The sequence below is a fragment of the Somniosus microcephalus genome, chromosome 11 (genome assembly GCF_052327205.1).
Source record: "Somniosus microcephalus isolate GS21.2 chromosome 11, FLI_Smic_1.0, whole genome shotgun sequence".
NCBI lineage: Eukaryota > Metazoa > Chordata > Chondrichthyes > Squaliformes > Somniosidae > Somniosus > Somniosus microcephalus.
This window is the reverse complement of record NC_140997.1, coordinates 95,009,444-95,023,571: the sequence shown is the minus strand read 5'-3', so window position 1 is coordinate 95,023,571 and position 14,128 is coordinate 95,009,444. Positions and strand designations below refer to the sequence as shown.

Sequence of the window (14,128 nt, the reverse complement as noted above, 5' to 3'; positions counted from 1 at the left end):
AAATGCTGGCCTTGCCAGCAACACCCACGTCCTGTGAATTAATAAATAAAATAAAAAACTTGCCAAATGTTTTTTCATTTTTCCTCATTTCCTATTGGCAACCCAGCTGGTTAATTTACCATTAACTTGTACAAATTTGTCAGTTCTGAAAATGTGGGTAATTTAGAAATGCTGATTAACGCTCATCCACTAACTTAACTACGTCCTCTCATGGGTGCCTGTATATTTGTAAGTTGCCTGGCAACGCAAAACTTGCATGTACACAAATAATTTATATTTGAACTGCCAACTTAAACCCAGCCTCTCATTGTTCTGCTGCCGACCTGTTGACAGCCAGTTTCAACTGATTTCTATTGTAAGTACTACAGCATTGACACTTACATTTACAAAGTATTTTAACAACTTTGGCTCTGACAGAAGCACAAAGCAGTTTTAACTGATTTTTGAACCAGAACCCTGTATTACTACATTTGATCCTCTTGCAAGCAAAAAGAAATCGGAATGGTTTGTACCGTTTCCATTTGAAACTCAGTAGGAATCTCTCCTATTGCTCTTAAATACATTTCCTGTTCTCAATATTTACAACAGAATCAGTTGTATCTACAGCATGGCTGTGCAGCCGTGCTCCGGCTGTTGTTGATCTTCCTGGCAAGCTACAGCTGATCATGGTGTGCAATTAGACTGGGCCCACTAACCTGACCTTTTCGGCCACTCCCTTAGAAAGGAAGAACTTGCATATTACATAGATTTTACAGCAACGGGTCATTCAGCCCAACTGGTCCGTGCCGGTGTTTATGCTCCACACGAGCCTCCTCCCACCCTCCTTCATCTAGCCGTATCAGCATATCCTTCTGTTCCTTTCTCCTTTTATGTAGATCATGCTTTAACATGTTCACAGGATGTCTTGAGGTGCTTCACAGCCAATTACTTCTAAATTGTAGTCACCATATGTAGACAAATGCAGGTGTTAATTGCTCACGGCGAGGCCCCACAAACAGCAAATGAGACGAGTGACCAGTTAGTCTGTGTATGGTGCGTGGTTGCTTAAATCCCTGTTCTTCAAATTGTGGCATGGGATCACTTGCATCCATCTGAACAGGCACAGGAGCGTGGCTTAACATTGCACCTGAAAGACAGCATCTCCCAACAGTGCAGCACTCCCTCTAACACACGGAGGTGTCAAGTTGTGTAATGGTGCTTTAACCTTCTGTCCCTGATGTAAGAACGGTACCAACTAAGCCAAGATGACGCTTGGATAGCTTAAAATATTTCTGCTATCTGTAATCTATCTCTCCATTGTCCTCTTAAATCTTCCAGTTACTCTAAACTGGCTTTTGCATGATTCCTAGTTCCCTTTTTTGGGTGTTTCCTTGTATATTAAATCTTTGCTTGACCTACATTTTTGTTTAATTCTGTCTTAATATTTCTGATTATCCATATTAATTTTGACCATATTAATTTTGACCATATTCAGCCACTGTCATCTCTACATCTTGGTATTTTTTTATTGGTGGATATATTTGCTTTCCTTCAAATAGTCAAAAAGTATTTATTTTCTTCTGATTCATTGCTAAGTTTTGCTTCCTGCTTAATCTCCCTACTCCAAAAGAGCCCGTCCACTTTTGTCCCATTATTCTATTGCATTGCTGCACTGCTTAACATTTTCGCTTAAATGAGTGAGGATTCAACATTATATGCTGGAGCTGTTAAATCAGTGTATTTCACAGTAAATTCATTGCAATTTAGAAAAAAAGATAAAAGTTTTACAAGAGCAAGTATTTTCCATTTTTTTAAAAAAAGTCACAGAAATGGAACAAATCCACAACAATAGGGTGTGCCTGTTCTGAAATTTGTGCTTGGGTGTGAGAGTAGAGGGTATCTGACCTGTGCTTTATCTGACTGTGGAATGTTGGATGTTGACACTGAATACTCTCAAGTATTTGACGCACACTGCCTCATTCAAAGTGGTTAATTATTATTGCTATGAGCCTATACTAGTGCTGTTCTCGAGACATGTGACCTGGCGTAACTTGCGGATCAAGTGCAATTTTGGGTTGCTTCCATCATGGGGAAGAACCTAATCTTTAGTGAGCACCCCCACAATCTGTTGGAGCACCAAGTAGGCTGCGTACAGTCTACTGATGATTCAAAGTCACTTTTGCACTAAATTTTTTTGAATTATCCAATAATTAAGCAATGTAAACAACAGCAAAGTGGGAATTCAGTGCTTAAAAAGGAATTATCAAATAATTCGATTTAAGTGACTTTGAATTAAGAGTAGACTGCTAGCAAAATTAAAGTAATTGACACACTTTAACGCTGCTTTTAGTTGTGCGAGGTATATTTTTAGTTGCCATGCAATTTAACACCCCAAGGTATACTACATATAAGGTTCATGGTGAATCCACCACCCTGTTTCTGTCTGTTCCTGCATCATGTTATACAATTGTGTAAACAGTGTTTGATGTAAATCATTTGTCCTGATGTGCTTTGTTTAATGCTAAAGTTTTAAAAATAGTTATTTTCCACCATTCATATTTTTTTAATTTCAGATGTACTGGGCAGTGGTGATGGGATAGCACCTCCACAGAAAATACTGTTTCCAGCAGAAAAAATCTCCTTGAAATGGCAACAGATGCACAAAATAGGAGCTGGCCTCCAAAACCTGGGCAACACCTGCTTCCTAAATTCCGCACTGCAGTGTTTAACCTATACGCCACCTCTTGCAAACTACATGCTTTCCCGAGAACATTCTAGAACATGTATGTACATACAGCCTTTCTGTACTGAATTTGATTGCTTCCTAATTTCTTTGTCTCCCTACGTTATGTACTATACTCGCCCCTGAGTGTGGGTGAGTGGTGAGTTACTGTTGAAAGATGTGTGGGAATGATGTGGTGACTCGGCCTTTAAATCTTCAATTTTCACCACCTTTGTCTGTCTTCTCTCGCCTCATAAGGGAGTACCTGACCTCTTAGCATGACTGACGTCAGGATGGCATTGGATGGGAATCATGCACGTAAATCCCTGACGAGGTTAGGGAGGTTATGTTATGGCACCACTGTCAGTATGTTATGCAACACTAATTCATTGCCGAAAGCATTTTAAACATGAACTTGAAACAATTTGCCATCAGCACCACAGATGGTTTACACTGTCGGCACATGCCCTCTTGAGAATAGCCTAAATCGAATTCCTGGAGTGCTGGAAGAGTTATTTTTGGTCTTTGAAGACCCATTATGGTGGACCTCCCGCAGGCTAGCATTGGATGTATCCTGACATGTAGAAAGCATTCGGTTCTTTCGGCATCTGCAGTTATATTTGGGTTGGGTGTACTTCAACAACAGCAGCAACAACTTGTATTTATATCGCACCTTTATCGTAGTAAAATGTCCCAAGGTGCTTCACCGGAGCGTTGCCAAACAAAATTTGACACCGAGCCGCATAAGGAGATATTATGACGGGATCAAAAGCTTGGTCAAGGAGCATCTTAAAGGAGGAGGGAGAGGTGGAGAGGTTTAGGGAGAGAATTGCAGAGCTTAACAGTGACATTTCTTGCTCTCCCCAACACTAATGTGTCCCTTCAATGTTTGTTACAACTTTTTTTTTCATATTTAATACTCTTACAAGCTTTTGAACAACTGCCTGAATGAGTGTGTTGCTGTATATTATGGTTTAAAATCATGTTTTTTGTGTGACCTATTTGAAAATCAGTTTGCAGTGGGTGTTTTTAATGTACATGTTAAAAGTCTTGCTTATAATGTGTCCATCCTGTGTCACACAACAACTTGCCTTGATCTGGTGTATTTAACGCGAAGTCGCAAGGCGCTTCACAGATAGCGTGTATGGAAAAGAAACGGATGCTTGTATGGAAACGAGAGATTAGGAGGAGCGACCAAAAGTTGGTCCAAGAGATGGGTTTTGACAACTTTTTTAAAAGGAAAGGTGGAGGGATTTACGATAGAAATTGCAGTTGTAGGGGTGTAGGTTCACAAGAGGCCAGTGTAAATGGAATGGAGAGTTTGATATAGATATGAGCTGGAGGAGATTGCAGCGATTGGGTGGGGTGAGGCCATGAAGGGATTTAAAAACAAGGATTGCAGGTTTTAAACTTGATGTATTGGTGGATGAGGAACCAATGCAGATCAGTAAGGACCAGAGTTATGGGCAGCACAAATTGGTATGGGACAAGATGCACGCAGCAGAGTTTTGGGCAAGTTGGAGTTTATTGAAGGCAGAGGAAGGAAAGCCAGAGGTGACAGGGATGTATAAGGGCTTCAGTGGCAAGGTGGGCAATGTTGCAGAGATGGAAATAAGCGATATTTGTGATTTGAGAGGATGTGGACTCTGTAGCTACACTCGGGGTTGAATAGGATGTCGAGGTTGCAAACAGCCTGGTTTAACCCGAGTGCGTGGCTGGTTAGATGGATGGAATCAGTGACCAGAGAGTAGAGTTTGTGATGAGGACCAAAGATGATGGTTTTAGTCTTCTCAGTGTTGAGCCTGAAGCAGTTGAGATTCTTACAGGGCTAAATGTTGGCCAAGCAGCCTGACAGTGCAGAGACGGTCGAAACAGATGATGGAGATGTAGAGCTGGGTGTCACTGGTGTAAATGTAGAAGTTGACCCCCATGTCTCTGGATGATGGTACTGTGGGGCAGCACACAGATGAGGAGAGGGCCATAGATAGATTCTTGGGGGACTCTGAAGATGACTGCGAGGGTGGGAAAAGCAATTGCTAGAGATACTCTGATTGTTTAGACAGGTAGGAGTAGAAGCATGCAAGGGCAGTTCCATAAAGCTGAACAAGGAGAGGTGTTGGAGGAGGATGGTATGGTCAACCGTGTCAAACTTAATGGAATTGATGAAGAGGGATAATGTACCAAGGCCACAGAGGATATTTGGGAGTTTGGTTCAGGTATTTTTGCCATTTTGGTATTGTGAAAAGGTCAGAAGTTGGACTGGAGTGATTTGGACAGTGATTTACTGGTGAGATGACACAGCTGAAAGATGACAATACATTCAAGTACCTTTAGAGAGCAAAGGAAAATGAGTGATGGGGTGGTAATTGATGAAGGCAGAAGGGCCATGTCACGTCACACTTGTAACACTTGCTGAAATTTTTTTGCTAACTTCCCTATTGCTATAAAGCAGCATATTGTCTGATTCACTGAGTAAAGAGGCAATCATTGTCATTGTTTTTCCTTGTAGGTAATGAACAAGGATTCTGTATGATGTGTATGATGCAGAATCATATTAACCAGGTCTTTTCCAGTTCTGGAAATGTCATCAAGCCTATGTCCGTCATTAACGACCTCAGACGTAAGAATTGTTTTTTTCCTTGAAGTAACTAACCTCAATAAACTGTCAAAATAACAATACACTGCAACCTCCATCATCTGCCTTAGTGTAGCGTCCCGCAATGGATGTTGAAAATTGATAGACAATAGATTCTCCAAATTTTGATTATGCATGCATGAAGATACAAGAATACTCTTGGCACAGGATTAAAGACAAGTCCAATACAAGTAACAAAAAATAGGTTTAATCTTTCTTTTGCCATAAGGTTAACTTGTATCAGGAGGAGATTAGTATTAGCAGGCTTTGCAGTAAGGTAATATTTTGCACAAAAATTCTGAAATGTGAATAATGGAGGTTGCACTGTATGTCTAGAATTTGAAAACCTTATTGCCTTTCGTGACTTGAAACCACTGACTAGGCCGCTGGTTTGTAATTTTTGTGTAAAAATGGGCGGAATGCAATTTCCCCCAAAATCCTTATTTTAAAAACTCCCACCAGTATCCCATGTAGCAAAAATAGAATTTGACTTAACAGTCCCTCGATCAGTAGACCTGCTGATGAGGGAAGGATTCTTAAAAATGCTGTACCGGATACAGGCTAAGTTTAAGGGCTAATATAAGGAGGTTTTGATGTACAGTTTTTAAAAAAATAAAAGCCGTTTCATTTGATACTACATCTCAATAACCTGAGAACTCATGAGGACTTTCACAGAACTCGTGACTTCCTATCTATTATCTCAGGGGTTCCTTTTGAAAATGGGCATGCTTGGTGTGCTGGACTGTGCTTCTGTAGACCTTTATACATGAACACTAACTTATCACCTCAGTAACTTAACATTTTATCTGATTTTCACCAAACTTGATCAGTGATTTTTCTCTTCAGACTCGTGGTACCTTTTGATAAATCAGTAGGTGAACTGGATACAGCACCTAAGCACTGACTCGTGACCTCAGTAAGTTAGACTTTATTAGATTTTTACCAAACTTATAAGGAACTTCCTCTACACTTGATGCATTCATTAAAAATGGGAGAAACTTTGCATTTGTGATTACTGATTTGGTACCCTGATCAATGCACAAATTTGCAACATGCCAAAAAAAATACCAAAATGCATAGTGCAAAATGACAGACGCACACAAAACAAAGTGCTAAAACATTTTTTTTTTGCGAGTGCTGAATTGTTGAAAATCAGGCCCTTTTTAGTTTTAAGATAACCTTTTAATGACAATGTACTTTATTCTCTTGGTACTTTGCTTTAAAATTTTCTGCCCTCCTTACTCTTCCTATGTACAAAATGTAATCTGTGCTACAGAAAGATTGGAACTTTCTGAATCACGAGTATAATTTTCTAGTGGCAAGAAAGAGTAGAGTTGGCGTTCGTTTATCTGAGCAGTCCCCTTTAAAGCATTTCAGGATTGAAATCAATCATAATGATTTGCTTAATGAAGAGATACACTCATTGTCATTGAAGTAGCGCTGTTTGCGTTACTGGGAATCTTTTATGTATTTGGGATGATTTGAAGGGATATGACACAATTAGCCTGTGCACAGCATGGTTGCCAGGACTCTGACTGGCATCTTTCCATATTGGTATGGCTGGAGTTGGTAACTAAGTGGTTGAACCTACTGCTATTCTGTGATGCAATGTGTTGTGCCGGTGCTTTCAGTGCATTCTTGTAAGTTATCTCTTTTCAGAAATTATACTATAATTAATACTGTGTAGACCATACAAAACGAGAGCTCCTGGTAAGAGATTTTGAATCTGACTAGAAATAGACAGAGGGACTGCAAGCACCAAAAGAAAAGTTTAATTGAAATTAAGAATATATGCATACTTTCTCTTGATGGGCATAATCACCTCATTTGCTGATTGGTGCAATGGGCTAACTTTTTATGGCAATTCATAGAAAGTTAGGTGCATTTTGAAAGAAAATGCATGTTCTCTTGTATTTTTTTTAAAGTACATTAAGTACTTTATTGTTAGTAAACTCAGTCAAGCATAGCTTTAGTTTGCATACCATGGTGGCTATATTAGATCTGGACTGTAAGGATCTTCTATACATATAACTGTGATGAAGTGAAAATCTGTCATTTTAAATCTTAGACATTTTTATATATTTGTGGAATTCTGGTAGCTGGCGGGCACTTCAATTTATTTACTGCTGGCTGGAAACAGACTCTCTGTGGGCACCTGAATAATACTGTTTTTGCATGTTAGTATCAGTTTAAACAATGAAGTCACCTCTGTCTAGGTAGATTACTTCATGGCATTATAGTTAGTGCAGCTGTCCTGATGTTTAGGCATTTTACATTGGACATTAATTGTGTATGATGCCAGTGCCAAATTGCTGGTTGACAGAGTTGTACAAGGGCCTGTAGGAGTGTGAAGCAACACAAGAATATTTTGCGAATTGGAGAGTGAGCTACAGGAAAGTAAGACTAAAGGTTCACTAAGTGGAAATGTTGAATGAACTGCCCAGACAATTCTGTAATAGCAATTTTCAATAGCTTGAATAGACCAGCTTACCTTTGGCCTATCCAGTTTGACAGACAGCTCTTTGGTTGTTGGCATTTACACAGAGGTATTTTACATTGATATTAAAAAAATAAAATGTTGTATAAACTGCCAGTTTCATTGCTATCTCCTCAGTTTATATCCGGTGTTTTGAAATTGCTAAATCATATTTTGTACTTGCAGAAAATCTTATGCCTCCACAGTTTGATACCAGTGAGGTTTAATAGATAGGATATGTATCTGAACACCCACTTGAAAATTGTTGATATTTGGTGGTGGTTAGAGGAAAAAACAGATTATCTAAGTAATAAATTGGCAAAAACATTGCTTTGGTTTTATACAGAAGGTTTATTTCAAGAATTTTACCTCATTGTTGGCTGATGCTGTATTTAATAATGGTCTATTGATATCCAAATTGCCATCTTCATTAATTGTCATTGTGCAGTGAAGTTTGTGAAATATTTGTACTTCCGTGGGTTTGTGTGTTAACTCAATTCAGGTTTAAGCTGTTATTGTGACTAATTGTGACATTAGTTGCAATCAGTGTAAAATGTAATATTGAATATTTGATTTTTTATTATTGTGACTCTGCACACGTATGCATTTTTAAGAGTCCATAATTAACCCATATGGTATACAATAGATTGTACTCAAGTCCGGAATGAGCCCTCTATTTGAAGGTTACCTAATGACTGGTTATGGATTGTTTTAATATATGCATTGGACTTTTCCACTCTTTTGTTAATTGATTTTTTAATTGTGGAAACTCTTAATTTTGCTGTTTTTGTTTTAATGCTGAAATGTAGAAAATTGAAAGTTGTCTAAAACCTTAATACCTTAATACTTAATGAGTATTGATTTTGGTTTGATACTCTGAGGCAATCAATATGATTCTGTGTATGTGATATTTCTTTTCTCCTTGAGGAATAGGTTCATTTGCGAGCCTGGACAGCAAGCTTATTTGATTGTGGCAGACTTCGCAGTCAATCCCAATCCCGAAGTCACACATTTCTAAGCACTTCAGAAAGTGCCATAGGATGGCAATGACAAGTGGAACCTCTGGCTGATTTTTGTTCCCTGGGCCTGATATACTGACTTGTAGTGTCCCCACTGACTCAGCAAAAGAAAGGCTTGCATTTATATAGCGCCTATCACGACCATGGGATGTCCCAAAGCGATTAACAGCCAATGAAGCACTTTTGAAGTGTAGTCACTGTTGTAATGTAGAAAATGCACAGGAAATGAAACCTACAACCTATATGGTAGCTGCATTCTGTTGTTCCCAACTGAGCCATTGGGGACAGGCTATATCATTCCTAATGGGGAATAGCTTCATGAACTGCTAACCACCTCACAGGTATTTCAGATTCGTGATCAATGTGCTCATGTAAAAAGGCTGTTAGACATAGAGGGCATCACACCTAAGCTTGATCCTGTCCTCAGTCATGTTTCGGCAGGGGTCATTGGCATAACGATCAGGACTGGAAATCCTCACTGATTTCTTTTCCCCTTGCTAGTCCAGAGCACTGAGGACAATTGTGCCCATGGGTGCCCTGTCTATGGTCAACCAATTCAGCACAGGTCATAGTTTCTCTTCTTCATATTTGTTCCCTCCCAAACTTGTGGGATAAACATTTGCCATGACAACAAACTCTCAAGCTCATTTGTACTAAAAATTTAATTTTTCAAAATATTCTGGACTTGTATACCAGTCAATTCCATTATTTAAATTTTCATTCTTTTAGGAATAGCGAAACATTTTCGATTTGGAAACCAAGAAGATGCACACGAATTCCTGCGTTACACTGTTGATGCTCTCCAGAAAGCATGCCTAAATGGAAGCAACAAGTGAGTACAAGCCGAAATGAAAATTTCAAGATAGTTAGAAGGACTATTTCTTTTTCAATACTTTCAATGAGTGTTAATGTCTGTGCAAAGATTGAATGCATATGCTGCATAATGTAAAATACGCCTACAGTAAAATGTATCAAATGGCCACAGTTTCATAATGCTATCTTAAAAATACAAACAAACAGCAAAGAAATTGAAGATCACTGCCACAGTTGGTAAAGGAGAAGTATAGAAGTTTTTTAATAGATTTATGCAGATTAAAATAATACTTGGCAGAGTTTTATTTCACTAAGACATCAATTCTTTTACCACCATACAAGACCTTTGAATCAAATTTCCTTCATGGCAGGCCACTCTGCGGCCTTGTAGTCTGTTCTGTAGTTCTGTTTCCTATGGGATCAGTTTGGAATGCACAGGACCCTCCCTGTTGCTGATGTCGCCAGAGTGGGTGTTCAAAGCACAAGAGAATTACTAAAGTTGGACATTCCCAATTGCTTTCTTCCACTCTTGCTTTTCCTCGCTCCACCCCTCGGAAGGGTAATGCCTCTGTTTTGTGTCACCTTCTAATGGCCCAGTGAAGATTGGGAGCTCATGGTTTGCGAAATCATAAGTGCGAGTACCAATGTGCCCTGCCACCAAGCTGCCTTGAACTAAAGTGGTGGTTAATTTTAAGTTTAACTGAAGATGACTTTATCGTGAAAAATAGACTTAATGTTCTTTCTGATACTTCTGTAGATTGGATAGACAAACTCAGGCCACCACAATGGTATATCAAATTTTTGGCGGGTACTTAAGGTCAAGAGGTATGTTGCATTTGTTTAAAAATCAGAGTGGTTTTATATGTATGTAATGATTTTAGGAAAATGGATGCATATGTAAATGAAAACTGCTTTTTGTTTGCTGAGTGACAAAATAACCGATCATCGAAAAGTTAGATATTGTATTGCATTGAAGGTCTTTAGTGTTGAAATTTAAATTGTTGAAAGTTTTATAGCCCTTGTATATATGGATTTATATATTGCCTTGCAGAGCATTTTTCTAACGACGTTTTTCCTATTTTAGTAAAATGTTTAAACTGCAAAGGAGTTTCTGACACATATGACCCATACTTGGACATTGCTCTGGAAATAAAGGTATTGGAATACATTATTCTTAGCTAGCTGCTGCAATTTGCATTTTTAAGATGCCATTTCTTCTCTCTACATTTGTACAGCATTTCCCGTGAATAGGTCTTGTTCTTCACGATCCAGAAGTGCATTTTCTCTTCAAGCTCTTCTCTTGCAGCAGTGACACTGCCCAGAATTAACAGTTGCTCTAACTATGTTGTAAACCATGCACTAGACTTTATGCAGGCATTCCCTGTGTCTTCAGTCAGTTGCGTAGACCGGTCACACTATTTGCAGGCTGATGTCAGAATTGCATTTCGAAAAAACCATATCTAAAAATGCAATTGGGATCCTTGTCTCTATAAATAGAGGCATAGAGTACAAAAGCAAGGAAGTTATACTAAACTGATATAAATCACTGGTTAGGGCTCAGCTGCAGTATTGTGTCCAATTCTGGGCACCACATTTTAGGAAGGATGTCAAGGCCTTGGAGAGGGTGCAAAAGAGATTTACCAGAGATGAAAAGGAAAAATTTGCAGGGCTAATGGGAAAGAGCAGTGAAGTGGGACTAATTGGATAGCTGTTTCAGAGAGCCAGCACAGGCATGATGGGCTGAATGACCACCTCCTGTGTTGAATGATTATATCTTGGCATGCAACAATAGCACAATTATTCTAAAATACAATATCATATTATAGAGAAGGAATTTAGACATATGGCCAGAATCAACTATCAGACAACACACATTGTAAGCACACCAGCCCGTAAATGTTTGCAAATTCCCACCAGATGTCACAAGTCATCTTTTGTTTCTGTCAAAATTAGAAGAGCACCGATTTATAATTTGTTAGTAGATGTTATCTGTTATGAATAGTTTGTATGCTAAATGTTGGTACAATATAATGGCGTAAATCTGATATCAGGTGAGTGGGGAGGAGATACATACTTCTCGCATTGAATACCCTGTAAATATTAGCTTGTGACCTGTATGACCAAAGGATGAGAGTGTGTGTTGCTGGTTTGATGCCAAGCCAAGTTCTGATCTTGTTTACACTGCTTTCATTATTATAACTGTTTGTATTACTGGCCAGTTTGGTTACTGGCGTGCTGTAATTCAACTTTATTTTGCGCATGAATTTTTATGGAATTGAATTTTCAGTTTAATGCTTGAAAGAGCAGCTATAAAATCCAGAATGATTAATACGTTGTGTACGTGTTTTATTTAGAAGTATTCTAAAATACGTTTAAAATTCTAAAATACGTTTAGTTTTTTGAAAGAGTTCCCAATTGAAATCCTTTTTTGTCTTCTAATTATCTGTGGAAAAAATATGAAATATTTTATAGACTGCACCAAACATCACAAAAGCTCTGGAGCAGTTTGTAAAGCCTGAGCAGCTGGATGGTGAAAATGCCTACAAATGCACCAAGTGAGTAATCATTCTCATTACCAAAATAAAGATTGTTAGTAAGTTGTTGAATAGCTCTTGTGTGTGTAACATACTAATTTCTTCATGACCATGGCAGTGGCCTTCCATGTATACTGAATCATTCTGTCCATGATGCCATTGCACTATTTGACCAATTGGTAACACAGCTGACTATCTCAGTATTGCCACGTTCATTATTTTACAACCTTATTTATAGGTTGGTATCCCAATTTTTTTTTTTTTTCAGAATACATACGATGTTTAAAAAGTTCTCAAGTACAGAGTTAAAACTACTAGTGAAATGACATTTAGTTAAACTAGGAGGTAAAACAAATGTGCAAAATCAAGATGGATTTAAAAACAATGCTTTTGCCTGCAGTTTTCAATTTATATATAAGCATGTTGATGAAGAATGTATACTGAATGTGAAATTCATCACTAATTTACAACACTAACTACCCTTTCACCAACATGACACAACTCACTGGCGCACTAACTGCGTCATTCGCAGTTTCATGGTGCAGCAGAAATGACGAGGCCCACCAATTTCTAAGGCTCTTTACTTGCAGTGTATATGTATATGTAACTTGTAAAGTAATGGGAAGTTATAGTGTGGTCTATACAGGATATAAATTTGCACGTAATATCACAAATATTTTTAATATTTTGAACATCTGATTGCACTGCCAGTTTGCCACAGAAATTCGTAAGAGTATAAAATGCAGCAGACAGAAATGTTTGTTAATCACCCATCCAAAAGAGAAGTATATTTGTCCACCAACCTCAACAGCACGTTTTAAAACACAGACCCAGTAACGTTTTCACTGGTGTATTAACAGAGTGTTAAGGTGTAGTTTGGTTTGATGTGGTTTTGGGAAACTTCAAATGGGGTAAGAGAATATGGTCTGTTTTCTCACACCTCCAAATAGAAAATTACAGATGAGCATTAGCAGCGAAGTGGAAGCATGTTTGATAAGTACTCTCCTCTTCTTTCATATGGTAATAGCAAAGCAAATCAAATGTCAGTATCTTAAGTTGGATATCCAGGCCGAAGCTCCGGTATAACAGCGAGGATATCTTGTAGGCTGCCTGCGAATTTCCTCTGAGGGCAGTGCTCAATGATGTGCTCCAGGGTCTGATTAGGAGCTCCACAGTCACACGATGGGAATGCTTTAATCTTCCATCTATGGCGAAGGTGGCAGCACCTACCATGACTAGTTCGGAGGCAGTTGATGGTTGTTCACTGTTTGCGGGGAAGGTTTGATCCTTCAGGTTGTACTGTGGGGTCCTCTATAAGGACTCCATTCCGTATGTCGCAGTTCTTCCAAGCATTCCGCCATCGGTCATCAAGGCTGAGGGGAGATCGCTGAAGGGCTTCGGCAACGGTCCAAAATGGCCTTCTAGATTTGAGATGGGTTGGTGGTAGGTTGTTCAAGTCGGCCTGGATCGGCATGTCTTTAACACGCAGACACGATGGGCCGAAGGGCCTCTTTCTGTGCTGTATGACTCTATGACTCTATAAGAACATAAGAAATAGGAGCAGGAGTAGGCCAATCGGCCCCTCGAGCCTGCTCCACCATTCAATAAGATCATGGCTGATCTGATCCTAACCTCAAATCTTCTATCACTCTCCATCCCACCCGAACCCATGTGATCTCCCGGGAGAGGCGAAAAACCAGATAAAAACCCAATGGCCAATTTGGGAGAAAAAATCTGGGAAATTCCTCTCCGACCCATCTAGGCGATCGAAACTCGTCCAGGAGATCACTCTGTCCCTATATTTTCTACAGTACTTACCTTCTGTAAAGGCGATCTCCACCCCAGCCAGGAACAGGAATAAAACCATCTCCTGAAATCTAACACAGAATTAGAACACAGTAGGAGCAGAACAAGGCTACACGGCCCCTGGGCCCACTCCACTACCCACAG

At 39.1% G+C, this 14,128-nt stretch overlaps 1 protein-coding gene across 2 annotated transcripts in view; it reads left to right on the top strand.

Moving 5' to 3' along the window:
- The window catches only part of usp42 (ubiquitin specific peptidase 42), a 71,390-nt gene that overhangs the window by 14,233 nt on the left and 43,029 nt on the right, over positions 1-14,128 (top strand). For both annotated transcript variants that reach the window (XM_086001089.1, XM_086001090.1), the window contains 6 exons: positions 2,553-2,762; positions 5,211-5,321; positions 9,561-9,663; positions 10,402-10,469; positions 10,729-10,799; positions 12,117-12,199. In XM_086001089.1, coding sequence (XP_085857215.1) covers positions 2,553-2,762; positions 5,211-5,321; positions 9,561-9,663; positions 10,402-10,469; positions 10,729-10,799; positions 12,117-12,199 — 646 coding nt within the window. The remainder of the gene's footprint in view (positions 1-2,552; positions 2,763-5,210; positions 5,322-9,560; positions 9,664-10,401; positions 10,470-10,728; positions 10,800-12,116; positions 12,200-14,128) is intronic.